This window comes from Amblyomma maculatum, chromosome 3, assembly GCF_055883805.1.
Source record: "Amblyomma maculatum isolate TAMU_Amacu chromosome 3, ASM5588380v1, whole genome shotgun sequence".
NCBI classification, from domain to species: domain Eukaryota; kingdom Metazoa; phylum Arthropoda; class Arachnida; order Ixodida; family Ixodidae; genus Amblyomma; species Amblyomma maculatum.
Window position 1 is genome coordinate 213,282,729 of NC_139346.1, and position 27,000 is coordinate 213,309,728.

The 27,000-nt window shown below is 45.8% G+C and overlaps 1 protein-coding gene across 5 annotated transcripts in view; it reads left to right on the forward strand.

Annotated features, from left to right (window-relative positions):
* nAChRalpha6 (nicotinic acetylcholine receptor alpha6) overlaps window positions 1-27,000 on the forward strand; it is a 314,202-nt gene that overhangs the window by 221,562 nt on the left and 65,640 nt on the right. For 3 of the 5 annotated variants that reach the window (XR_014706210.1, XM_084599550.1, XM_084599551.1), the window contains exon 3: window positions 22,651-22,695. Coding sequence is in view for 4 of the 5 variants with exons in the window: in XM_084599550.1 (XP_084455676.1) it covers window positions 22,651-22,695 (45 nt within the window). In the remaining variant the exon portion in view is untranslated. Of the gene's footprint in view, window positions 1-20,790; window positions 20,836-22,650; window positions 22,696-27,000 lie in introns of all 5 variants that reach the window. The other 2 variants (XM_084599553.1, XM_084599552.1) reach the window with 2 other exon arrangements.

A 27,000-nucleotide genomic window follows, 5' to 3' on the forward strand; every position in this document is an offset into this window, starting at 1 on the left:
TTTTCAATCGTTGCTCATTGTAGCAGAATGAAGATGCGAGTTCATAGTTAATCACAGAGGCAGATGCCACGAGTATTATTATTTATATTTTTTTTTTATTTGTGGTTGGGCCAATACAAAGAATAAAAAATTATCTTCTAGACGTGATCGAAGAGTTAGCCCACAGTACTACATGAGTATAGTGATACGGGGCTTTCATACGTTAGCTGGCCTAAACAAACTCTATCATTTCATCTCCTGATGGAAAATGTATACTTTGGGATGGGAGAGATTAACCATCATAGGAATTTTCAAGTTAGGGTATCAGTAACGCTGGAATATAATTGATTTATTTAGCATTAACATTAACTCAATTCAGGAATTCAGCTTGGGTGCCATGGTACACGTTTTTGATTGTTTTACCTCTATTGCTACCCAGCTTTTGTTTATTTGAGCTGCACTCGGTAATATATGTTCCACGAAAAAAAAATCTTACCAATATATGGAAGAAGAAAACGAAAAAGAAAATTTTGGCAGGCTAAGCGATGCGATATGTTTAAATATTTGGAACCATTCCTTTTGTGTTAGGAGTTAAGACGCTGCCTCAGTACAGCAGCGACGTAAAGTCTTCGATGTTATGGAAGACAGCTGCGAGTGTTTGTCAGTAATTAAATAGTGGTAAGACATCTTTGCATTTTACCGGATCGGCTGTGATTCCCAATTTAGAAGTTTACCGTCATCATCGTCATGATCAGTCGATGATGATGATGACGCAGAAAGGCGTCTGCCTTTGATGTGCAATTGACCCTGGTCTGCGGGCGCACTGTATCGCGCTGTATCGTTATCTTGCCCGCCAAGGTGACTCTCTGTGGCATTTTACCACATTGGCCGTCTGTTCAAAGCCACTGTTTTACTCGAAGCGACCATTGGTTATATCTCCCATTTCTCTTGTTCCTTTCACCTAGGATGTCATTAACTAGATTGCAGCCGTGTATGTACACTATATTTAGGAGCTGTTTGTATGGTCGCAGGATCATACTTGCCGTAGCATTCCTGAGCGGAAGACTCTTCGATGAAACTTCATTACTGCATTAAACTCACTGATGGTGCCTAGCACAACCCTGAAAAGGCAAACGAGCACGGGAAAGCCCGTGGCTACGGGCACGACGGGAGAACAGCTGAGGGAAGCCTCGCGCAGAAACTGTTACCGTCTACGCCTGAACGAACACGCTCCTCGTTGCCTTGCAGCTGCAATCGGCGCCGCCTCGGCGCAAGCAAGGCCTGCGCAATCCATTTCATGGTATTCGCACAAATACAGCGCTCCGGGCTTCCTACGTGTGGCTCAAGCGCGGCTACGCGAACAACGTCAGTTAGCAACGCTCAGGTCAAATACTGGCCTTTGTATTCCAACGTGCAAGACGCACGAGACCTTGGTGCAATTGCACGGCAGAGTAAGAGCGTTGCGAGATAGAAGCTGATGCGGGCGTATCGCTCGTAGGCTAGCTTGAACGCAGTTCGCCCTGAAATGGAGCCTCGTTTAAAATTTACACGCTGGCCGAAAGAGCGAGTTATCCTCGTTCGCAGCGCGTGAGGGCTGCTGGGCGCTGTTTTTGGGTGTATAAATTTCACGCTGGGCTGAACGCATTTTGCCAAAGGTCGCCTGTGGAACGCACAGGGTGCCCGCTTGGGAGAAGCGTACGGCGCAGTGCTTAAGGGCACACTATGGGGAACACGTCTACGATATGGCGGCAGTCATAAATACGCTCTCGGTATGTATACGTAATGCTACCACTCCGGCAGGTTTTTAGAAATATCTGCTTTTTTTTTTTTTTTTTTTTTTCTAGAAGTGCAAGGGTCTCGTAACTGAAGTTGTGCTCGCAACAGGCGATCGTAAAGTGAAGCAACTATACTGACAAGTGAAGGCTTTTACTCCTCCGCTGGGCCCTTCAGACGAGAATGCATCCCACATCTGGCTCCCGAAGCTCCACACTTGGCCAAGAGAATCTCGCCAGCCAGCCTACATTTTCTATCAAATTGCACCTGTATGCAGGTCGTTGCCATCTCCATAATACTGCCCATCACGGCTTTCTCGCTGGCACCTCCAGACTCTTTCAGCTGGAACAAGTTTTCGTTCACAAACTTCTGTTCAAATGTATTAATGCAAAAGGACATTCCTCAGCCGCAGATATGAAGACATCGCCGAGCTTTCTGTCATTCCTAAGCTTACTGCAATCATAACTTTCATACCTTCGTTATTCCGAAGTGAAACGTAATGAAGGTAGAGTAGGTGACGCTGCGAAGATCGTTTCTTTTTCGAATGATAGTCGCCATACGAGGATTTCAAACGGTCTGAGCCTGGAGACGCTCGCCACAATCAATTTTCTAAGGGAAGCCCTTATTATCCCTCCAACCTGAATTTACCATTTATCGACGCTACCGACAAAAAAGTAGCGACTAACTTCAGCTCTACAAGCAGATCACAATAACCTTGCACGATGCTTTTTCCGCAAGGTCGTTTCAGCTCTGCGTCTTGCTCCAAAGTGTATAATTAAACGTTTTTCGGCTAAAATAGGAAACCGCCATTCAAAAAAAAAAAAAAGTGATCTATATTTATTTTTCTAGTTGCATGGGGGATAACTGTCAAGATCGTGCTTAGCAGAGTAGCGCACAAGCCTCTAGATCGTTACAGGTTTGAAAGTGCGCTGCATGCGGCGAGGCATATATCTATACGAGAGCAGGCATTCAGAAACACTTTCCTGTGGATTAATTCCTTCTCTCCAAGTTGTGAAAGACTCTGCGTTGAAACAGGAACGCACAGATTCAAGCAGACATATTCGGAATCATGCCTCGGAACGAGATTTTAGAACTTCAAAGGGAGTGAGACGTATATTTGAAGACACTCCGGGGAAGATGACCTCGCGTAGGTGTTTGATCTTCGAGCCGGGATAAAATGCAGAGCGCTGCAACTATGGGAGCGTTAGGCAAGATTCAAACTTTCTTACGCCCTTCTGTTCGTTCGCAAGAGTTCCGACTGCATCTGAACGCTTGGTTGTGGAGGAAATCTACTTTCAGAGCTCTCGCAGAATTGACATTAACACCGTTTGCTGTCTGACCGGCTTCCTTCAGATCCCTCGACAATGCTGTTTATAGTAGTGGGGGCATTGTAGAGCGGGAAGTGCTGACAGAAAATTTGTTTTTTTGAAAGTATGAAACCGATTCGAGCCGAATGAGTGACAAGTTTTCCTTTAGTCTTACACTATACAAAGGGTATACCTCCACATATGCCCCCAATGCCCCCAAACGAAAACTATTCGCCATCGCATTAACGCCAACGCTTTCAGTAACAATTGGCTACCTTCTCCAGTATGATCGCACCTGTATCGTGGTTTACCCCATAGCTTATGGCCAGCTTAGGCTGCATTCCTCTAGGCGCTACAAATTTATCGGTAATCACCGCGAGTCGGCGCGATGTACGATAGAGATATAGCCGAACAGAAAGCTACATGAAGTATCGCTGTATTACTCAGACCCGTGATTGGCATAATGTAATGATTCATTGTTTTCCGAGCAGTTGTGCCATTCACGCTACAACTTTCGAGTCTGGATTCCGGCAGGCCAATACTATCTCAGCACTTTATGGAGGAGTCTCCGCTGGGCAAGCTTGACGCGTACGGTAACGGTTCTGCCATATCCTTCGGCCGAGGTGAATGCGCAAGACTCGTTCACACCCCAATGCTGCATCAAGGGCAAAAACATTTACGCCAGTGTAAAGCCTTACTTTAAAATGCACTCGCAACTGCCACATTGAAAAGTGCACCAGCCGTAGGACGGAGAGCGGGAGAAAGACCAGTCACACATAAGCGCAGTGACTATATTCACTAGAAACGTGGACGGGTGCACAGCGTTGTTCCACATTTACCATGTGTTTATTTTACTCTTTTATTCAACCCAAGCATGAATTAGGCAACCCGTGATTGTTGCTCCTCTCTTTCCGTTGCACCGCGTGAGAGGAGAAATATTGACTAGCGAAGCTGTTTGTTTCGACACCCGATATAACCTTTACCGTAACCTTCGCCCTGAAAACCGAGGTGGATCGCGATTTATATAAAAAAAGAAAAAATCTATTTATGGGATTATTTTTTTTTTTTTACTACCCGACATTGACGCTCTAATCGCCTTCCTTCTCTCGAAGGAGAAGAGAGTTAAAGGCGAACAGAAGGGGAGAGGCATTGAGAAAGCGTCGTCGTGACCGCGCGCAGGTCGCGGAAAATTTCGAGTGAGATCGAATTGCGGGGGCGTATGCAGCTGCAAACTCCCACCGTCAGCGTTTGTGTCGAGGACATTCGATTAGCGAGAATGAGGCGGGGCGGGAACGGCAATGCAACGCACCACGAGGCAAAGTGCGCGCGGCATATCCGTGGGACATGACGTTATTTTTCATCGGCGATAAAGGAGCCGATTGCGCGACGGCCGTTTCCTCGATGACGGGTAGCGCGCGCCGAAGAGAGAAGAAAGAGGGGAGGAGCTGGAGGGAGAGGATGGAGGTCAGCAGCTTCACGTGTCTGTGGTGGCGCACAGGTATGGCGGCCGCTGCGGTGCCGGGGTTCGCCGGCGGTGAGCGCGCGGCTCTGAGAAGGCTTGCAACACAGCGGTGACAGCGTGGCCGTTGGAGCCTGTTTCCATGGTGACGCGGGAACGCTCTTGCTCCCGCCGTCGCTCTCGCACAAAGGAGCGAGACGAGCGGGAACGGCGGAGGACACAGACAGCCTAGCAGCAACTCCCATGCGTTTCTTTCAGAGCCGCGCGAGCAACGGTTGCTCTCTTTCGCGGGGCGGCTGTTAGTTAGCAGCGAGTGTGCTGTCATGTGGCGGGAAAGGAGAAAAACGAGCGGCCCCGCGAATAAATCAATGTGTCTTCCAGTCGTGCTTGTCACGACAGGCTCTTGGCCGGCTGTGAGCAAAGTACGGCTTTCGCGTGCTGTGCCGGCTAGTTCTGGAGAAGCAACGAAATGCTTATCTTCTCCGTCGCATGGACGTCCCAGAAATCTTCCCGTTCTGTTGCGCCAGTTAGCCTGCGCGAAGCGAAATATAGCGCCTTCTTCCCACCGACTCCACGTGGAGAGAAATAGATCAAACATCAAAGAGCTTTGTTCACGAGACAGCCATTGCTGAGCGGGCTACAAGCGGTAAAACGATATTCGGCGCTTTCTCACGCGGCGCGAGGGCTTTTAAGTCTGCAGCGTGTCGAATATCACGGGGGAATCAAAGCAGGGCTGCCAAAGCCTCTTCGAAGCGGCACCACATTAACAAGAGAATGACAGCTCACTCAATGAAGTAAAATTTTCGCTGCTTCAAAAAAGGACAATTGAACAAATACCAGTACAATGGCCGGGAAGAGAAATGTCGCGAGGAAACACCAGTCGCGCAATACTTGCTTAGCCGAGGATGCATCTGCCCAGGCCCGACCAGCGCCCGCTTCCGCTTATTTAAGGCAGTGGTCTTTATCAATTATGACGTAAAAATATTACATAGGGCCCATAATGTACCCTAATGTACCTTTATCTTGAATGTCCTTTACTGTATAGGATCGAGTTAACGCAGCTTTCTCTCATTGGGGTTGCTTTGTACCTTCCAATATCTACAACGTTGGACTATTTGGAGCCCATCTTCTGCGTTTAAAGGCAACTTGTTGAAATATATGTGCACCAGATTACTTAGAAAGCAACACGCGAATTTGCCGTGTTATTCACGTCGAGAAACCCGAGGACAATCTTTTTATCATTCCGTTTACGGTATTTACAGAGCGTCTTGTCAAAAATGAGAACACATCACTCTCACGTCATTCTTGCGTCGCGTATACCGTCCTCTAGATATGAGTTCGTGCAAAACGATCTGCTACGTACGTCAAATCAACGACGAGCAAGAGAGTTTAAAAGCGATCAGAAAAAAAAAAAAGATCAGAGGCCATCATTCGGATTGATGCCGAGCTGGTGAGAGTGTACGCCTTTTCAACTGCGCATATACAGGAATGGGGAACACATAAAACGCAACTTCGTCAACCTTACTGCGCCGAGTGATATTTAGTTGTATTGTGAGCCCTCCACGGATCTTCTTTCATTTGTACATACCAGGATCTTCTTCTTCCTCTTGTACATACCATCATCATCGTCCCGCGGCGCCGGCTCCGGCGCGCGCTTGGGTTTTGTCCATCGGAATAAACGCCAGACACGGCATCCCTTGCCTTGCCGTCTCGACCTGGCCTTCTTCCACAGTATTTAATTTTGCTGACCGAATCTCAGTGGTATTTTATTGCGGAATCACGCTTAGTCATGTTCAGTTTTGCTTGGTCATTTCCTTGAGTGAATACCATTACATTCGAGATTTTCTGTGCATCCATGTTTTTGTTATGTCCTAACCTTTCGTTTTATTTTAGTCACGCTGTGTAAGACACATACGCACAAGAACAATCTGCAAACAGTTTCAGCCTGCAGGCTTCAGACACCCCAGGAAGAGTTTTCGCCTTCATCGTTCTCGCACAGTTGTTGCCTTATAACGGAATAAATCGTAAGTTAAATTGAGTGAAACTGAGCATTAGCGCAGTTCCTTTTTGCTTAGAATTCACGAAGAGCCCTCTTTGAATTCAAATACGTGTGTGTGTGTGCGTGCGTGTGCGTGCGTGCGTGCGTGCGTGTGTGTGTGTGTGTGTGTGTGTGTGTGTGTGTGTGTGTGTGTGTGTGTGTGTGTGTGTGTGTGTGTGTGTGTGTGTGTGTGTGTGTGTGTGTGTGTGTGTGTGTGTGCGTGTGCGTGCGTGCGTGCGTGCGTGCGTGGGTGAGTGTGTGTGTGTGTGTGTGTGTGTGTGTGTGTGTGTGTGTGTGTGTGTGTGTGTGTGTGTGTGTGTGTGTGTGTGTGTGTGTGTGTGTGTGTGTGTGTGTGTGTGTGTGTGTGTGTGTGTGTGTGTGTGTGTGTGTGTGTGTGTGTGTGTGTGTGTGTGTGTGTGTGTGTGTGTGTGTGTGTGTGTGTGTGTGTGTGTGTGTGTGTGTGTGTGTGTGTGTGTGTGTGTGTGTGTGTGTGTGTGTGTGTGTGTGTGTGTGTGTGTGTGTGTGTGTGTGTGTGTGTGTGTGTGTGTGTGTGTGTGTGTGTGTGTGTGTGTGTGTGTGTGTGTGTGTGTGTGTGCTGTTAGGGTACAAGGTGATGACGTTCTGACGAAATCCAGGAGGGGTTTTTCGGTGCCAGTCCAAATTAAGAGGTAGTTCTTTCTCATCCAAAAATTTTCCTATATTAAGGCTCAGGTATATACAGTGTTTTTTTGTTTGTTTTCTTTTTTAGTAAAGCAAACCAACGCATGCGAGAAGAAATAGGTTGCAGTACCAGCCGGTACTTTGAAGGCGCACAATAAAACTTCTCAGCGGCATCTTTACTTCTTATATTTGATAGCCGACCATTCTTCACACATCAATTTGACCATTGTGTCTATCAGAGACTTCAAACGTAGTCGGGATCACCGACCTCGTGAAAACAGCTCGGACGGTTTGAAGAAAGGTTGAAAAAGTCGCATGCAACATGCTAGATGCGGCGAAACTGAGGGATTGGTTGCACCCTTTCCGTGTTTTCTCTCTTGCTATAATTCATGATCTTTTGTTGTTATGCAGTTATGATGCTCGCAATTCATTTGTCGCTGATAGCGCATTCTTGAGAGCGTGCTACAGTGCCGCGCCTTCGACTTTAGGAAGCGCCGCTCCACATGACCGCGTTCCCCTTGGCCTCTGTGGCCTCGCGATCACCGTTTAAGGCGGTGATTTCCCTCAGGACGTTGTCGGCCGTGTCCAGCGCAACACCAGCGTCCCGCGCGCGTGTGATGTCCACTGTCCTGGCCTCACGCTTGGTGCTCGCCAACTCCAGTTTCACAGACGCCGCGGTAAATGAGCGTTGCGAGAGCCGGCTTTCCGATTTCGAGAAGCGAATGCCGTAATTCGATTGTCTTCTTCTTCCTTCCGACCACAAGGGGCGCCAAAAAACCGCGCGTACTCTGCCACCGGCATCTGGCATCGTCGAGCAAGTTTGATCAAGCCGTTCGCGGGCGCCTCTTTCGCTCTTTTCCTGTTACAGCGAAGAGAGCCGCCGAGCGAAGCAAATTTTGTCAGTGCACAGCAGATTCTTCTTTCTTTTTCTTTCACATTTTCCCCTTCACGTTCACGCGGCAACGAGACCTTTGCGGCCCTGTTGCTTGATTTTGTTGATTCAGTTTCCGCGAGTCGCGCTCAGCGGGGGCTTCGTGTTTGTTAACAACAGTACTGAAGAAGCATGGTTGGTTCGAATCTTTATGCAGACAGCTGCACTGCAAACGGGTGCAACTAGTATCCCCGCTGCATCAGCGTTTGTATTGGAACAACACAAACGGGTTTAGGCCGCAAATTACGTTAGATTGTGTGTAACGCAGTTTCGTTCCTTCCCCTTTGTCTACGCCCACTCGCCTAAACCGAGAAAACGCTGTCGCTGAAAAGGTCATCACACTGTACGAAACGACAAGGGCAAGAAAGGAAGCGTCTTTGCTTGTTGCGTTGGCTGGGGAACGCTGCAGAAACATCTGGCATGAATTACTAGAACAAAGGTACAATCACAAAGGCCCTTTTTATCATGGTTCTACATCGCTGAATAAATTGCAAGGACGGCTAGGATACGCCCTAATGCGATGTTGTAGCGCAGCTATTTAAGCGTTTTTTCGATATATTGGGGCAAATAATTTGGGAGATGCTTGTATGTATGTTTAAGCAGTTACGAAGCACTCTTCATTTTACTGACGAGCCAAATAAAATTTCTCATAACGAGAGAAAGAGCCACGGCCTCTTCTGATAAATTTTCTTTGGCTCATGACTCGGCTCTCGTGACTCAGTTACACCGGAAACGGCATCGACGGAGACGCGGCTCAACCGCTGAACGGGTACATAAGAGCTGCGCTCTAAAATACATCTACGTAAACGACGTAATCCGACATCTTGCAGTTTCACTGTTTGTGGCACGAAGCAGTACCGAAAGAGCTGAAGAACAGCGCCGGAGTAGTAGCGACGTCATATGAGTTGACTGCATATAAATGCGGCATGTTTAGTCGAAAGTGCATGGCACATTGATCGCCACACATTTTCCAGGGTGTTGCTGAAAGAAGGCCCTCCCAGATATCTCGTCTTTGTGTTCAGGAAACTGTATTCCACACTAAGTGCCTCTTCCTCCTGAAACATTCCGTACAACTGTCGTTGATGTCTTATTGCCATAAACTTATGGAAGCATGTTTAACTGATAAGTGGCCGACTTTTTCGCCTCAGCGCAAATTTCCACGCTGCCTTTTTATTCCAACATCTTGTGTGATAGAATCGCAAGCTATCAGACAAGATAATACAAACTCACTACCATAACAAATTTCGAGGTTACCACATTGAATTATTTTGGCAGATTGCCTTATCAAGCGTCAATTCGGAAATATTTAGTTACATTGTAATCTGATAACATCGAGCTTGCCTGTTACTAGCAGAGAAAGTTTTCAAACATCTCTGATGTTGACATTCTTTTTATCGTTTTGTACCCCTGGAGAAGCGAAGTGTTTCTGACAGTTTCTGTTCCGCCCTGTGTAGTAGTTTTTTCTGAGTGCCTGGAGGGAACACCGGTCTCTATATACTTTCCATTCATTAAGAAGAACGTTGCCATAAAAGCACAAAAAAAAAGCAGAATATACCCGCTCATTAATCAGGCGACATGTTTCAAACTGTGGACCAGACCCACCAGTCATTTGTTATATATATATATATATATATATATATATATATATATATATATATATATATATATATATATATATATATATATATATATATATATATATATATATATAAGGAGGGGGTTGAATCTCGAATGGGTCCGGTAGGTCATAAACTTGAAGTAGGTGACACACGGTGAAGAAACAAGATATATATATATATATATATATATATATATATATATATATATATATATATATATATATATATATATATATATATATATATATATATATATCGCTGCTTTATTCCATTTTCTTGAAGTAAATATTCCACATGCTGCCATGACGGCTCCAGTCACGTTCCCTTTTTCTGTTTCTTTCTTTTTTTTCTGCAATCCATTTCGTTAGTCTTAGTCTGGCACGTCTCCTTCCTCGCCAAATATCGAGCGAGTTGCGGGCGGTGCCTGCATGGTGTCAATTACTAGCGTGCGTCACAGTGCCCTAGCAAACACGAAAGGCCACGAGCTCAATTCGTTACTGCCCATTCATTTCCCCTTGTGTCTTCCAAACTTTGATTCATTCATAACATCAAATTTAAAACTTCGTGCATAGCTTTGTAAAACAAAGTACCGGCAATATGGCCGCCCTCTGCGCATAGTGGGATATGAGTCGGCTCTTCTGGGGAAATAGTGGAAATGAATGTAGACTTTTCGGTTCTGTTTCAATCTATTAAACAGTTCCAATTGCCGTTATAAGCATAAAATGACCAAATTTGTTATAATTTTCAATCACATGCGTAGAGTAGAAAACGTCAATGGCTTAGCAATCGCTGAATGCAAGCTTCACATTCGAAAACTGAAATTTATTTCGCAGTACAAAGACTAACGTGGACCGTTTAGGCTTAGTTAAGCCTAATCAACCTTAATTAGGTTTATGAAGGTGCAATTACGGTCAAATTATGTTCTGGGAGCAATGTACTACATAACGTGACCTTACAGAGCTTTAGGCTTAGCTAGACTTATGAAGCTTAACTAAGAACAACTCCCTCGATTGAGTTCAGCAGACGTAATTGCATCACTACGTGTTCAAACACTTTAGGACCTCATTTCTCAACATTCTTTTCAAGCATATTTAATTGATCTTAATTATACCTAATTAGCGTTTACCTTCAACTTGGTCATGGTCAGGGTATAGTTATGGCGACTCATAGCAAGTCAAGATATAACTTTGTACAGCAAATTTTGGCTTGGTTTTTGCCAAAAACGCAGCCGATTTGATGAACGGAATCCGGAAATCGTGGAAGCTAACTGTGCTACGCCGAGGTACTTTCTCAATAAAAGTTCTCCAAAGCTCGCGCTTCATGTTACGCGTAGCGTACTTTTCACGTTGCGCCGAAAAGCTATCGCCGTACCTCGATTTGAGAGGGTGCTCTTAAGGAGGAGTGAAATGTCATCCGGTGCAAACATTTACGTGGCGACGTCATGTGAACAACAGCCACCGGTCCGACGCGGATTCGCCGAGGGCTCCTGCATCACCGTCAAACTGCGCGTCAAGGTAGAGTTGGACGAAATGTCGAGAAATGGTAGATGCCTTGTAAAAAGGTATAAGATATCGTTGTGTTGATTGGTCGATTGGTTGGCCGGAGTTTGATTGGTTGGCCGATCGATTAGTGAGTAGCGATTGGTGAAGTGAACAAAACGAGCGTGGCGTAGACAATCTCATGCGTGTGTCACCAAATTTGAACACGCGCGATGAACGGTGGCTGTGACTAATATGACAGTATTTTCTGGTATTATACCCGATGCCTGTTATAGTTTGGGGGTTTCATTTGAGAATGCGTCTTGTCGTGATGGGGCTGCCCGACTGCCTGAGAGGACTGGTTAGACTGATGCCGAGAAAGCGGAGAACGCTCGGCACCTAGACGATTGAAGCGAAGGCGGAATGCCAAGGTACGAACATTAGAAACGGTATTGAATAACCATGAATATGCGGAGAAAGCCGAGTTGAAACGTCAGAAAGCTGCTGACAATTGTAAACGGTTCTTTAAGCCAAAGATGCCGGGATGCAACGTCAACATCGTTTAGTAAAAGTCAAATTAACAAGCCGTTGTGATAAATGTAGCGTTAGAGTATAGCAACAAATGAGAAAATCCGCGCGCACACTATCGCGTCTACTCTTAGAGTGAAGCTTAGGCATCTCCCTAATTTTGTATAAATACAAAATTTAGGAAATTTATTAAAACATATTACCTAAATTTAGTTCAGGAAACTCTCTTGCGTATTACCTCATCATATATCTCAGGCGCAGCTGAAATATCTATAATGCTTTTTTTTAAACAAAAATAAATATAGGTACACAAGGACCAAACTAGTAATTTCGTCACATTGCAACTTGATCAATCATGGAGCGAAAGCAGGGCACGTGGAAAAAGGGTGCGTAAGCCTGCAGTCAATAATTGCTGGAACACTTGGCAAAAAAGAGCTACGCTACGTTTGTAATGACGAGCAGCATTAGGAAAAGTTGGCTTCTGTGGCATCGTAACGAAGTTTCTTCCTGGAGAGGGGAGGGAGGAGGGGGTATGCAGCTAAATAGAAGAAACAAAATTGTAAGAAAAAATAAATAATAAAAATAAAATAAACCGTGAAAGGCATATCTGCGGGCTGTGATGACAAATCCTCAAGATTCAACTAACTAGCAAAGTTCTGTGCAGCAATTTAGTGTGGCGCTGAATAATTTTACCATGCGGACTGTACCCCTTTATTACATTAGTGGAGATTAATATAATTGTTCAATATCCCTTGTGGAAACAATGTCCAGGTTAAATCGAAAACATTCAAACAAAAATAACAGATAGGAAGCACATGAAGCGGTTTTAGAGGCCAGAATTTCTCATAAACGAAGCTTCAGTAAAGAAAAAAAAACAACAGCAAGGCATCCGCGTCACAGCGAAATTGCCTCCTTTCTAATGATGCAACTAAAGTGTTACCAAATCTCTTCAACGCCGACAAAGTGCAGTGCACGCAAAAAAAAAATTATTATCGAACTCGCAAAACTATCGCACCCACCATCTATGCGCAACAAAAGCAAATGTTTAATGGAAAAGAAATGCACCAGCGGTGACGCGCAGACACATTTTTCTGAGAGATGAGATTGATTAGTCGAAACACAGCTCTGAACGCTTGGTCGTTTTTATAGGAAGGCGCTCTCGGTTAATCCTCCGCGCCATGCATACTCTTTATGCTGGTATTTAAGGATATTATTATTTTCTTTGCACTTCTCCCCTAGGATGCAGTGAGGTTTGGAAAATAATTACCTCTGTTTCATTCATCACCGTATCGCTGCAGCAACTTTCTAAGCGAGAGTTTTAATGCTTTTAGACATCGTTATTCTTGGCGTGCCCGCACACAAATTAAAAACAAGTATAGCAATCACTCTTTCCGGAAAAAAAAAAAGAGAAAAATAAGGGCCAAATTTAAACATCTATATATAAATCATCCGCTTCTTTATCAAAAGAGAAACTTGCCTGAGCAGTTACTACTAAATGAGCTGGATAATGAATCTTCGACCAAGAGTCAAAAACGAATAAATTTCGTCGGCGCACTGGAGTGGTTACCTGATGCTGGCACTCGATGTCCGTTAATTACTCGTCGGCTTTCAATCAAAGAGTGCCTCTGGTTTGGCAAAAAAATATTGCGCTATATAAAATAAAGGTTTGCGCCTAGGCCTAACATGCTAGGCCAGCCTGGCCTCTGGCGATGTCGAAACGCAATTTTGAAAGCTAAGTATTGCGCGCGTCGTCAGCTGTGCTGCTCTGCGCTGTAGCACGAAACTGTGTGTGTGCGCGAGCAAGGGTGGAGGAGTTAAAGTTGAGGGGAGGGGGGGGGGGGGGGGGGGGGGGGGGGAGGGGGCAGCGAATGAGAAAGAAAAAAATTGTATTCACGGTAGCGTTGGAGAAGAATTCTGAAGTGGTGACGCAAAATGCTGGTAGTAACAAATCGACCGAACGGAGAAGTGGCAATTCAGCGCGGCGCGTTAAAACGTGTGCAACCCTCATTAATGCGCGCGAAAGAATATAGAGAGGAATGAAGCCCTGCTCGAGAACGAGTCCTATAGTTGGTTTATACATTGTGCTTGCAACGAGCTATGCACGGTGAGTCCGCTCGTTCATTTAGTTTTGTTCGTATACAGTTCAGAGCCAGGAGACTGAAGCCATGAGAAACAAATAGAAACTAAGTGAAAGGTTGGTCGAACATTTTTCTTACCCTAGGTATCGGAATTTAGCCAGCCACATGGAGCGGTTTTAGAAAGCATCGGATGTATATAGGGAGGCGGAGAAAACACTTATATGCACTGACATGAATTGGGAAAGAGAAGGGGTGATGGTTGTGGCGCTCTACGGAAGTCCCTATACCGGGACACCACTGGCCGTCGCCATTTCCCAAGCTCTCTAGACAAGGACCCACCGGGCTTCCAGGTCCGAGCTGGACAGTGCTTGCTCCTAACCCTCCCTAGTTGGCTGATTTATAATTTCGTTAGCCCGACATTCACGACTAGGTGTAAATTCTGCAGGCAGTATGCTGACCTATACCGCATGGTGGGGGCCTACCAGGGAGACACAAATATCGCAAGTATAGCGAGCGCGAACGCACAGCCGATTAAGGTTCAATTGACGTGCTACTAAAATAATTGCCGATCCTTGAGGTACAGGTTGGTTTTGCTGCTGGCGCTGCACTTCTAATGTGATCAAGAAACGTTGACTTATCAATTATATTTTGTGTTTCGTCAAGTATTTCTTTATTTATATGGTATTTCCTGACACTATATTTCCCAATTTTCACTTATCCAGCGTGCCTATCGTTCTCAAACAGGAGTGCGAAATTCATCTTGGCTCGGCGACTATATATAGGCTTGTGCAATTGGCGTTGCCTGGGAGCTTTCCCAAAGCTGTCGTTGTACTGTTTGCGATGTTCTTCATAAGTGCAAATATGCAACTAAATAGGATTCAAAGTAGCCAATGCTGACTGCAGAAAAAACTTTCTCTTCTCCCACACGACACTTAATGCGTGAAAAAGAGTTATTAAATAGTTTGTTCTTCTCGTGTGTTCTTTGTTCTTCGAGTAATATAAAGAGCTAAAAGGGTGAAAAAAAAAAAAAAAGCAGGGGGGTTAATGGCTACCCTTCACAGGGGGAGATGTATGATAGGATAGGAAAATGAAAGAGAATACAGTGAAAGAAAGCATGTGGCCCGATCATCTGTCGTGGAGGCCGCGTTCCGACCGAGTCAAAACGCAATGTTCGCGTTTACCATGTGATGTCAGTGCCTGTTGAAGAGGCCCAACAGTGGTCGAAATCGATCCGTGGCCCTCTATCACGCCGCCCTTCATAGCTCACGTGTCGCATACCATGTCCCAGCTTCGCAACTGGTGGTGGTGAATGTTTATTTTCCAACAGAAAATAGGTGTCAGCCTAGACGGCAGCCTATGATCTTTGAACCGGCTCGGCGCGTTCAGTCAGTCGGAATAAACCCAGCTGAATCTCACGGTTTGAGCTTGACAGGAGGGTTTCTCAAAATTCTTGTCTTTGCAAATTTACCTATGTCTTGGATTTCTGGACAAGCCCATACCACGTGCATATCTGCCCTGCCCCTGCATAGTTTACGTCTGTCTGAGAATTTTTTGGGTACCCCAGTCAGTTTCGCGAGGGGACAGAATGTTTCCTGAGCACAGCTGCTGTTTTTGTTTTGTTTTGTTTTGTTTTTCTGCGCCCTTACGCTGACCATGTTAGTCAGGGTCAACCTCACCTCATCTGCGTCACTCTAGTTTCGCGTGTCATATGTCAGGAGTTAAAAAAGACACCATGCTAAACGCGAGATGTAGCGCAAGTTGGGGCTTCAAATGCATCTGGATACCGCTGCGGTTTGGCTGGTAAAACCTGCTTGCTGCATGCTCGGCGTTTTCGAGCGTTTATGTTCCCCCCCCCCCCCTTTTTTTTTCTCTCTCTCTCTTTTTTTTTTTTTTTTTTTTTTTTTTTTTTTTTTTTTTTTTTTACTGTAGCGTACCGCTGAGTTACTCTTCTAGAAGGTAAATTCACCACCAAACCAGTCCATGATATTGTTAAGTAATCGTGAAGTCTGTGATAGTGTCGTCTGTCCTCTTTGCCGTTAAGATTTTTTTTTATTCCGGGAGTTTGCCATCAGGCATAGTGAAAAGGGAGCGGAGAGTAGGAGGAAACTAGAACAAAGATTGTAAACAGGTCTCCCTTAAATAATCACCCAGGTTGCCGATAAACTGATTGTTCAGCGTCCACTTCTTGTAATTACATTCACGGTCCCGCCGAAGGCCTACATTCCGTAGGTAACATTGTCTCACGGATGCCGTAGTTGGGCAGGTCCACAATAGATGCTTCGCATCGCACAGTTCCGGTGAAGCACAACAGTGAGGACACTTTTCGGTCACTTGTAAGCGTTGGTAACGCCACCGATGACGCACTGAAGGGGGTCAGAGCCGCTACTGCCCGAATCCGGCGCACATATACCTTCTCCGCCCGAGTGAGATTAGGGGGAGAGGGTACGAACATGGAGAAATTAGAGCACGTGTTCGCTGGCGCAAAGATTCTTTCTCGGAAACATTGGACATGAGCGGATCTGGGCGAAGAGGGCAAGGTGGCGGGATGTCTGATGTGTCAAGGTGGGTCATTTTATCCACATGTATATTATGTAGATCGTGAGCATGGCCGCGAATCCAGTGTATACTCACAGGAAAGGGATATTTTTACAGAGCTGGTGAAGGGATTGTGTAATTTTGAACGTGCGTCGAACAGCCTTAAGCTGCTTAAGGGCGGCTAGGGAGTCAGTGTAAATATGAACAGTATCAAATGTGGGTTCGAGTTGGAGGGAACTAATTGCGTTGTGTATCGCCTGAAGCTCCAATGCAAGGGGGGTGCATGTATCCACGCCATACGTTGCGCGAGAAAGATGAGGATGAGAGGAACTGTACACAGCGGTAACTCCCTGCAGAGCTGTGAGTGATGCATCGGTGTATATTATGCACACTGGAGGCAAATGCGCGGCTGATATCGACGGTGAAGCAGTGGAGCGATTGTCTGTGAGTTGACAGTACGACCAAGGAGGAAGTGTGTGTAAGTGATGGAGCTGAAGTGACATTTTCCGTGCTCTGCTTGTCTCACGCTGATCGATGAGTTCAGTTAATGTATTAAGTTGAACATACTCTTGCCTTCAAGGGAGTCCCATTGACGACGGGTGAGGCGCTGAAATTGTGCCTGGTACACTATCTGCTGCTGAAGGATGGAACGCACGAGCCGACGAGCAGTATCAGAACGCGCTCCACCTGAGCGCATAGCTATGCGACGAATCAGACCAAGTGTGGCGTGAGCCGATTTGCGGGTAGCGTTTAGCCAAGATGTTCCAGTCCCAGATGCATGAAGAAGGAGACCTAGCACATGAACACTTTCTACTTGACGAACTGAGAATTATCCGCCGTAAAAGTGAAAGGCGCTGCTTTCCGCAAGCCAGATTTGATTCCGATGCAAAAAAAAAATGCTTTATTACACGATATGGACAGACCCAAAGCGGAGAGTTGAGATGTCAAAACATCCAGCGCGTGCTTGAGCACCGACTGTTATACGGGCGCATCTGGATGACAGGACCACAAGGTCACGTCGTCGGTATACGCAAGAACGCGTACAGAAGGCATGTTTTCTAGGGCTCGGACAAGAGGAATAAAAGCCACCTTAAATAACATGGGGGCTAGGACGGAGCCCTGGGGCATCCCTTGGTTTGAGGTAAAGTGACCAAAATGCTTTCCAAGGACATGAATGCTAAAGGTTCTGCTTGTTAAAAAGGAGTGAATTGAGAGAAGAAAGCGATTCGGGAGACCGAAATCCTGAAGGGTGCCAAGAATTGCAGAGTGAGGGACGTCGTCATATACCTTTGCGATGTCTGTAGCGATCACAGTACGAACCAAATGACTCTGAGGAGAATGGTTAAGTACATCAGCAGCGAAAATTGCTAGGCCGTCTTCTGTTCCAATTTGAGAACGGAATCCAAATTGAGATTCTGGATAACAAGCATTTGATTCCAACCACCATGACAAGAGAGCTCCCAGAATGTGTTCGTAAAGCTTACAGATAGTAGGTGTAAGGGAAATAGGGCGGAGGGCCGTTAGAAAAACTGGCGATTGATCTGATTTTGGTATTGGCACAACAATATAATATTTCCATTCTTCCGGAATTACTCCAGAATGCCACACTTCATTTAATGTATCAAGCAGAGACTGCAAAAGCCGATCCTTCTAAATTGCGAAACAAGGAATTAGGTATGCCATCATGTCCGTATGCAGTGTTTGTCTTGAGGTGGTCTATGGAGGCAGCAATTCTGCCATAGTGTAATCTGTAGTAATGTCATCAGGGGGTTCAGCCATTAATAACATCGGAGGAGGAGTAGGATTACAATCATGGTTTGGGAAAAACTGGTGGGCTGCTTGTTGTGCAACCAGTCAAAGATAGTGGAAGGGGACAGTACCATACGCACTAACGCCATATGTTTTGTCGCCGACAGCACAAAGGAGAATATCAAAACGAGAAGCTTACTGATGAAAGTTATTATAGTCATACGACACCTGTGGCGTATGATGTCTTTTGCCCTAAAAATGAAGTTTCTTATTGCTTAGCGTGTTACCTTTCTTTTATTTTTCTTGTGGTTGGGTTCTCAAGTATCTAGTAGGCTTGATTTACCGAGACACTGATCCAGAACGAACTTGGTAAGCATAAGACTATGCTCACTGCTTAGAGATAAGATAAGAGATGAATTAGAAGAGGCTGCCCGTGAGGTAAACAAAGAGCGCCTCAACCTAAGGCGCACAGGAGAAACTTGTCGGGAGAGCCTCCGAGAGTGACTAAACTGAAATTACAAATGTGACTTCGCGAGAAATGAGCCAAAAGTGTCTCAACCTAGAGTACAGTTGAGACTTTACCGAGAGATGACATGAGATTCAAATGAGATGCTTACCGAGATAGATCCGAGATTGCTCCCTCAGGAGAAGGTAAAGATGAGGCGCTTACCAGGAGAGTATCCGAGAGCGCCTAAAACTAATTTAGAATTGGGACCCTTCCCCACAGGGGAATCGAGAGTACCTCAACCTAGGTTATCGAAAAAACGCCTCCCGAGAGGTTATTCTAGAATGCCTCAACCAAAATTAGAAGTGAGACTTCCTGAGGAGTGCGCAGAGAGTGCCTCAACTTAAATTACATATGAGTCTCTTCCTGTGACATGACCCTAGAACGACTAATACCACTGTTACGCGGGCACCTTCTATCATAATTGAACTATGTCCACATACCCACCCAGTCTTTGCTACGCGGACGCGTTCAATGCTTATTGACAATCCGCCCTTATGTGCCTTGGGAGACGCCAATTCTTTCGCAAATATCCGTAACACGTTAATGTCTGGTATCACTGTGCAACCGGAGATTGAGTGTGCAACCCGACACGATGGCTGCGTAGTTAGGGCGCTGGAACGCTGAACCCAAGGGCCCGAATCACATCTCGGCCGCGAGCGCTTTTCGATGAAGCTGAACAGCAAGGCGCCCGAGTGCTGTGCGATGTAAGCGCAGGTTAAAGAATTACAGGTGATTGAAATGACCGAAACCTTCCACTACGGTATCTCTCACAGCCTGAGTCGCTTTCGAATCTCCAACCCTACAACCTAACCAAACTTAAACAAACAAGTATGCGAAATGAAATATCGGATTTCATTGTACAGCACGGCATTCAGTTTACGCACTGAGCCGCTCGTATACGAGGAGTCAGAAAGAACAAATATTCTTTCCCACTCCAGAATTTGCACCGCTATGTAGGTTGCGACTCATTGATTCTCCATTCCTGAACCAACTTTGCTTGCCAGTTATGCGAGCACACGCAGCGAAAGCAGCCTTAGCGTCCGCCGCCGGACGTGGGGTCTGGGGGAATTGTGATCGAACTAAACAATCTGCATTGAGATCAACGAGTATGCTGACTCAGTGACGATCGAAAGGTATCATGTAGCAAGAATATTAACATAAATTAGAGATATGCACTTCCCAAAAGGCCATTAAGTTTCTTAACCTGAGTCTGGGGGTGATGCTTCTTGGGGGAGCCCCAGTCTAGATGTTTAGAAATGGAAAGAATTATTGTGCTTATTTTGTCGGAGCACGAAAGCTGGGGCTTTTCTGCATTGCAAGTTTTTGTGTTAATTGCCGAATGGTGAACTATAGGTACCGACAGGCACGCGTAAATAGTGAAGATAAGTCTAACTTCCTTTTAGCACTCCAGTTTGCCTCACTAACATAGTTTCTTTTCGCTAATGACGCTGCTACGATTGATACCCTAAATGACCAGAAACTGGTGATACCCATGAAGGAAGCCAATTTTAAGTGGTTGCTTTTCCTTCTACTTTGTAATAAATTACATGCCATCAGAAATTGACAAGCTACTGATTCCTCGATCATCAACACGAGAGAAAGGATTTCTATACTCTTTACGTGGCTTCAGGAAACCTTGGCTTCCTTCATGCTTATATCGTAAACGTGCATCATTTCCCTACCGTCTTCTTCTCAACGCGAGGTAATGGATGTTGCCATTTATGATCTTCCTCGCCCTATACGGCCGCAGTTTATACCCAATATCTACTAACGGCGGACTTTGTCACCGCTCATGATAGGCACAGCGCAAAAGAGAGCACCATTTCTTGATGGCGCAGGAGCCATAAACACACATCACACGTGATTTTTCCGTATTGCGTGCATCATTGTATTTGGTTTGTTTCCACTGCCTGTACTTCACGTACAAACGCGCGCCGAGCAACGCAAATAAAGATTTATTTTCGCATGCGCCTTTTGTGTAAGGGCCTGCGAGAGATGATTATGTCGTACGCAACGTACGAGACTATCGTACATAACGGTGTGTCCACGTATTGCTTTGTGTGCGAGTACATGCTAAGTGGGAGCGCGAATATGGCGGTGACAGCGCGCGCTCTGCTCTTGTTTCTCTCTGTTCTTGCTGCCTCATAGGACGAAAAGAATCAGATTATAACGACAAACGTTTGGTTAAACCTGGTAAGTAGTCGAGAAAGAAAAAAAAAAAAACCACAACCGCTCCGTACGTGTGCGTGCTGGTGTGCGCGGTGTGGAACTCGAGTCTTGTGACGTCCGTTTTGCCTTGCGCTCCTCACATCTGTCTCCCTGTTTGCAGACGCCGTCACACAGCTCAAGCCAGGATCGAACGCGCGCTACACAAAGACATTCACAAATACACACATGCACATACGTACCGAAGTCGGATTCTGAATTGAGGCGGATGCCGTTTGTGTCAATTCAGTATTCGCCCGATGAAATGCTAGCGCGGACCCGTCCGACACGACAGCGCTGCGTATACGATTCTGTTCCAATTCGGCTACAACACCGCCTTCAATTGACTTGATCCGTCCCTTAAATTGTTTTGCTGCGCTTGTACCAGAACAGAGAATGCCAAAACCCGAGGTTAAAAATATATGCAACCAAGCTATTAATTACGATTTTAACCGGCCTAGTAAATACCGTAGTCAGTATCGATAGTAAGCGCGCGATCGGCCGGGTTATGAAGCAGCCCAGGAAGCTGAAACAATGGGCATTTAAAACACAGCGGCACTTTCTAAAAGCCATAAAAAGCAAACATGTCCGTCGAACTAACCTAGGAATACGTGTTGGTTAATTTAGATACTGTGAGTGGGGTTGGTCTCACCTTCAGGGACGATGTCTTAATCAAACGGAACGCCACGGAGCCCAATGTAATATCCTGTCCGCTAAGTTTGTGCGTAACATTAAGTGTAAACGTTCCGCGTTTACAAATTCAACCCTTCCTGCGGATGCGCCTTTATTCTCCCCACTTTTCGTAAGTCCTCCCTCCTCTGCTCCAGGGGCTAAAATTAGTTCAGGCGCCCACCCAATGTGGACGGCCATACTTCCCGATAACCTTCCCCTTCCCGAAGCTCTGTAAATGTTGAATATTCTAAACGACACCGGGAAATACCCTAAGGACAGCCATGTGCAGTTTTATTTCAGCGATGGCGGATTTTCCGGCTTTAGTCTTCGTGGGCGCAACAAAGAAACCAGGAACAAGTGATAGCAGCGGCCTCTGTGCACTACGGCTCCAACTAATATTTTCGCCGCTCGCGTCTCTACACGAAGCTGTCGTTACTGGATGACGTGGCGATTGACACATTCACTGCCACGAACAGCTATCGCTTAAACAGGCGTGGTAAGAGGCTGGTATTTTTTTTCCCTCTCGTGCTCGAACGCTGCTGAAGCGGACTCCATTTCGAAGTTTTTAAAGGGGACTTCTACGGTTCGCCCTTTATTTATTTATTTTTTTGACGCAGTAAATATATAAATATATCCTCCTTTGACGCATGCATCCGCGCGCGCATTAGAGCTACAGCGTCAGTTCGCAGGCATACCCTGTGCGTGCATGGTGAGTTCGGTAGATGCCATAAACCGCTTCTAATCCACTACGTCATTCACAAACTGCTCGTTTTTTTCTGAGAGTGAGACATGCAGACAATATGTATGGCGTGTATTTGTTCTGACATCCCTGCTTCCCCTCTGATAAAAAAAGAAAAAGCTTACCATTAACACGCGAGAAACCGCGAAGAAGCACCGCTTTCGTCTGACAACGTTGACATGCTAATGGGCCTGCATTTTAAATGATAGTGCAGTCAAGCTGAGAAACCGAACTGTCTAGAGAAATGCGCCCAATGCAAGAGTATTGCCAAAGCGTAACTTCGCCTACCATTTGCCTTGTTTCTGGGCGCCCTTAATTACTTATTCGATGTAATCAGGTAACAGTTCTGACTGTGGTGCTTCTTGCTTTCGTTTCTCCTTCTTCTCTTGTAGGACGAAAAGAATCAACTAATAATTACAAATATCTGGTTAACATTGGTAAGTTTCTTTGTTTGATATATTCAGATTTATTTTGCTCTGCTGTAGGATAAGCAGCTATAAGGGGGAGAAAATTCAGAGCGCTAACATGCCTAAAAGACTAGAAGAACGAAAGACGTCGGAGGATAAATGATATTCTTGCCACCAGAGGGACCAACCGGCTTTAGCAAGGCCTGAGATATTGTATACCCATTTTTCACGCATAGCACCTTTCTGAAGACGGCTTTCCACGAGACACTATAAGACAACGCGATAAATGGTGCATGAAAGTTTAGCGGCTATGAAGATCCGGAGTAATCGTTCCCCGTGACTGAAGGCTTGCTTTTTCTCAAGCCGGATATAAAAAGGCGTGTGTTGAAATCGTTCCCTATTGTAGAGAAACAAAATTCTGCTTGACGCTTGCGGGCTATAGAAACAAAAATAGCATCAATTTTTGAAACGAGCAGTTTCTAACAAAATGGCTAAATAGTAGCTTCTGAGAGGGTGATTTCTTTCAACGGAATTTATCCTCTGACTGTCACTGGTTGGTTTTGCCTTTTGTCTGACAGATCTGAGAAGTAGTGGCTTTGCAACAACACATGTGTCGCTCGTTAAACGTCCGCGTTCGACGCAAACTGGTGTGCAGTTGCAAACTCAAACTGCCGCGATTGAGGCGCAGGGGACTTGGCCGATAAAGCAGGACAAACAAGCAGAACATCTGGTTTCCGAAAATAACAAACAAACCTGGCAGGCATAATTTTTCTTTGCTTGCCAGACCAGTTTGCGTTGAGTCGAATTTCACTGGCACACAACATTAGGTTGCGCGCGCCGTGAGATTTGACGCCGGACTAAGCGCTCTTAGTTCCACTCTAAGCGTCCTCTTCTGTAGCTGCAAGCGGGTGCATGACTCTTTTGCTTGTTTGCTTCCGTTCTAGTTACACGCCCTTTTGTTGTGAGCACGGGCCCCCTTTAATCGTGCATGGCGATCCACGGCCCCATTCACGTGAAACTCTGTATCAGAGTTCGCTCGGCACCTGGTGCACGACTTTGGCCTTTGAGTGTGCCTCGGCGGAGAGAGTAGCTTTCTGAAAAAAAGAAAGGACAAAAAAGCATTTGTAACCATTGCTTGGCTTTCAATAGATAGCAGAATAACTGAACCGCGAGTCTGTTGTTGGCCAACAAAGCACTTCACAAAAGGTCGGATGTGGCATGGCTGAACAGCTGTCTGCGTGTAGCACTTTGTATTCGCTCTCTGAAAGCACCAGCACATGCAGCACTGACCGTAGACAAGCATCTAGAAGGGAGGCGCATTGGAAAGTCCCGATTTGGGTGCGGAATTGATAACGTGGAATCAAAATTTATGCCATTATGAAGCCAAAATTTAAACGAACAATTATTTCGGTTGGCACATGCATGCTTTCCTCCCTACTGCGTGAAGGGTTCTCGCTTTTAACTGAAACAATTTTTCGTTGAAGCAACAGTAAATAACTGATTGGATTATGACGTCCCAGTAGAAACTCGGTGATGTCGCTCCTAAACATCGTGACGTCATGTGCAGACGCAGCGTATACTAAATGCATTACTGACTAAGTAGCCTACTACGGCCACGTTCAGTACAAAGCCATCTGCCGCTTTCCGATCAGAGGCTTGAATTTACCGCGTAGGCACAATTCGGGCCCATTACTCTGCACTTCCCCACTTGGCATGCTGAAATGCGCTGCTGCAGAACTGTCAAATTTTGTAGCGCGCCGCACTCACATCCAGAAGTATAGATACTTTATCACGTCCACTTTTCGCTTCGTTCTCTGTAAGTCCGATAACTGCGTGTCACCTTAGGATAGCGGACGCCAACCTAACGATTGTCCATCTCCCGTAGCTAAGGTAAGCGGCGTTAAAAGGATGTCCTGGCGTAGCATGCCTGATGAAAAGAGGAAGGTTATTCGAATGTATTGAGTGAGAGTGCATTAGCCCATTATGAGTAGCAAGGCATACGCGGGCGGAACACCTCAAACTTCCTCAATTCTTTGTTTCACTTTATTTTAAATAACAAAATTACACCAGTATCGTTAGGCAAAGAAGAATTCGAACCTATAGGAACTAGAAGCGAGCATGAAAGTTCGATGAGCGCTTGTACCAGGTTTTGCTGGCAATGAGAGTCTGATATCTTTGAGGTGTTTCATAATTTTCTTGAGGAGCACGTGCTCAGCACACTCCCTCTGTCCAAAATGTCGGCTTATGAGAGTTCTCCAGTTAGCGTGTCGAAGATTAGTGCTAGCGAAGGGCGGGTGTCCACTACCTGCGTTGTGCGTGTTTGTGTGCTCGTGTCGCGCGGCAGTGGTGTGTTGAATGCACGCAGTGAAGCCTCTCGCGAGAGCGGCTCTACGGTGACTAAGTAGTGATGACGTTGGTAGTTTCTCTCTTCATGTATAATGCTCGTTCATCCGTCAGCACTCCCTTGATAAAATGTGCTGCAAAGACCGCACGAAAGGCTCATCCTCTCAGAGCAGGCAACACGCTCCCTGGAATATTAAAATGCGCCCTTTGATCAAGTGGACGTTACCTGCCTTTGAGTTAATGTTTGTCCCAAGTACGTGCACGACAAAATTTAAAGCAAAAATTAATTCTTCCATTCTAAATGTATTCTATTCTCTTCAATTTCATTTCAATCTGAGAACTGCTGACAGTGGCGTGGGCTCTTTTTATTCAAGTATCAGTCTCTTGATCAAGGGGCCTCCAAACTAAACCGAACCTAATCAACTGGGGGAAAAAAATGTTTTTTTTTTTTTTTACCTCCCCTCATTAATCGCGGGCGATGACTTCATTGAAGGAATTTGACGTGTACGACACTGAAGATTGGCTTACTTCTTTCTGTTGCATTGTTAGACAATGATGCTAGCCAGACGGCAAGACGTTCGAGACATAGGAGTTTCGTGTCATCATGTCGACGTAACACGCGAATTTGCGCTAACATGCTCGTAGGCGCACGAGCTGCCACGTACACACACACACACACGTACACTGACAAACAAGAAGACATCTTCCTGCGCGAGCTCTGTGATTGATGCGTTCTGCAAACCGCTTTCTGGAAACACGAACACAGAGACAGACACACTGAAACCTGTGGCTGGCTGTGCTGTGGCCCGTGTGCAAGATTCCTGCAAGGTTCCAGCTTGATATTCCCGGAAAGCTTGTGTTTCCGCTTGCATGAATCCTGCCTGCTTTATCCTAACGGGACGCCTCTCGTACAACTATAAAGGCAGAGCTCTCATGATCATTTTAATGGCATTTACGTGTGTAGCTCCCAATACTCACCCTCTTAACACTGCTATTTCGTGCACTGCTCAATTTTGCTGACAGTCGCACAACATTACGTTAGAGTTTTTCTCATCTTGATAAATGTTGCCAACACGCTTTTTTTCCCCTCAAACGTTTTAAACTTTTCACATTACGTTCAACTGCTGCAGAGTACAGACCTCTATCATTAGATGGTATAAGTTTTTTACGAAAGCGTTCCTTTAAAGAAATCGCACCTCAGTTCTTAGGAGTTTAGGAGCTCCCGCATGATTTAAATTATGCAGCAATTAAACCGTAGGTTTCAGATAGAATATGGTTAAGAAAAGCTACATGCAGGATACAGCATTCTCTGAGCAACTATATAAACTTTGACAAAACAAACAAGATTTAGAGTTGGGGGTGTCAACTTGTGCAAATAGCATGTGAAGAATGTGAATCATTCGGCTTCATAAACGAACCTGCTACAACGCTATGTTATCTCAGTGTTGCACTTAAAGCGAACTGCAGCTTTGCGATAGTTTTATCTCTAAGTTTTGTTTTGTAGGCATGACGACACGGGGGCTTATTTTATGTCGAGGTATCAAAAACTCGCGAAATAGCATGGAACCACAGCTCTCTCAATTCGCCTTCCAATTTCTGCGCAAATTGAGTAGTAGCCTGAATAGGAATTCCCTATTTACTGGGGGCAGTTGTTAGCCCGGACACGACAAGAGGCCAGGACGCCCAAACTGAAGCAAGAATCTCCGAGCCGCCGGGCACTCATGCGGAGCACGTGCTGGGTTATGCTAGCCGCAAAAGAGCGATCGCGCAATAGGTCCTAAGGACAAACGCCCGCAGTAAGTGGATGCCTCGTGGAACACGGCAAACACCTCCCCACTGTCCTCCCAATGCCCAGCGTGCTACGCGCTGTGGTCGTGCACTGTTTACCCGCCGTTCACCACCGCTCGAGGGCAAATTAGCTGTCCGGAGCCCGTTATTGTGTGTCCGGCAGCTGACGCCGCACGCAATCAGCGTAATCGAGCCATTTCACGC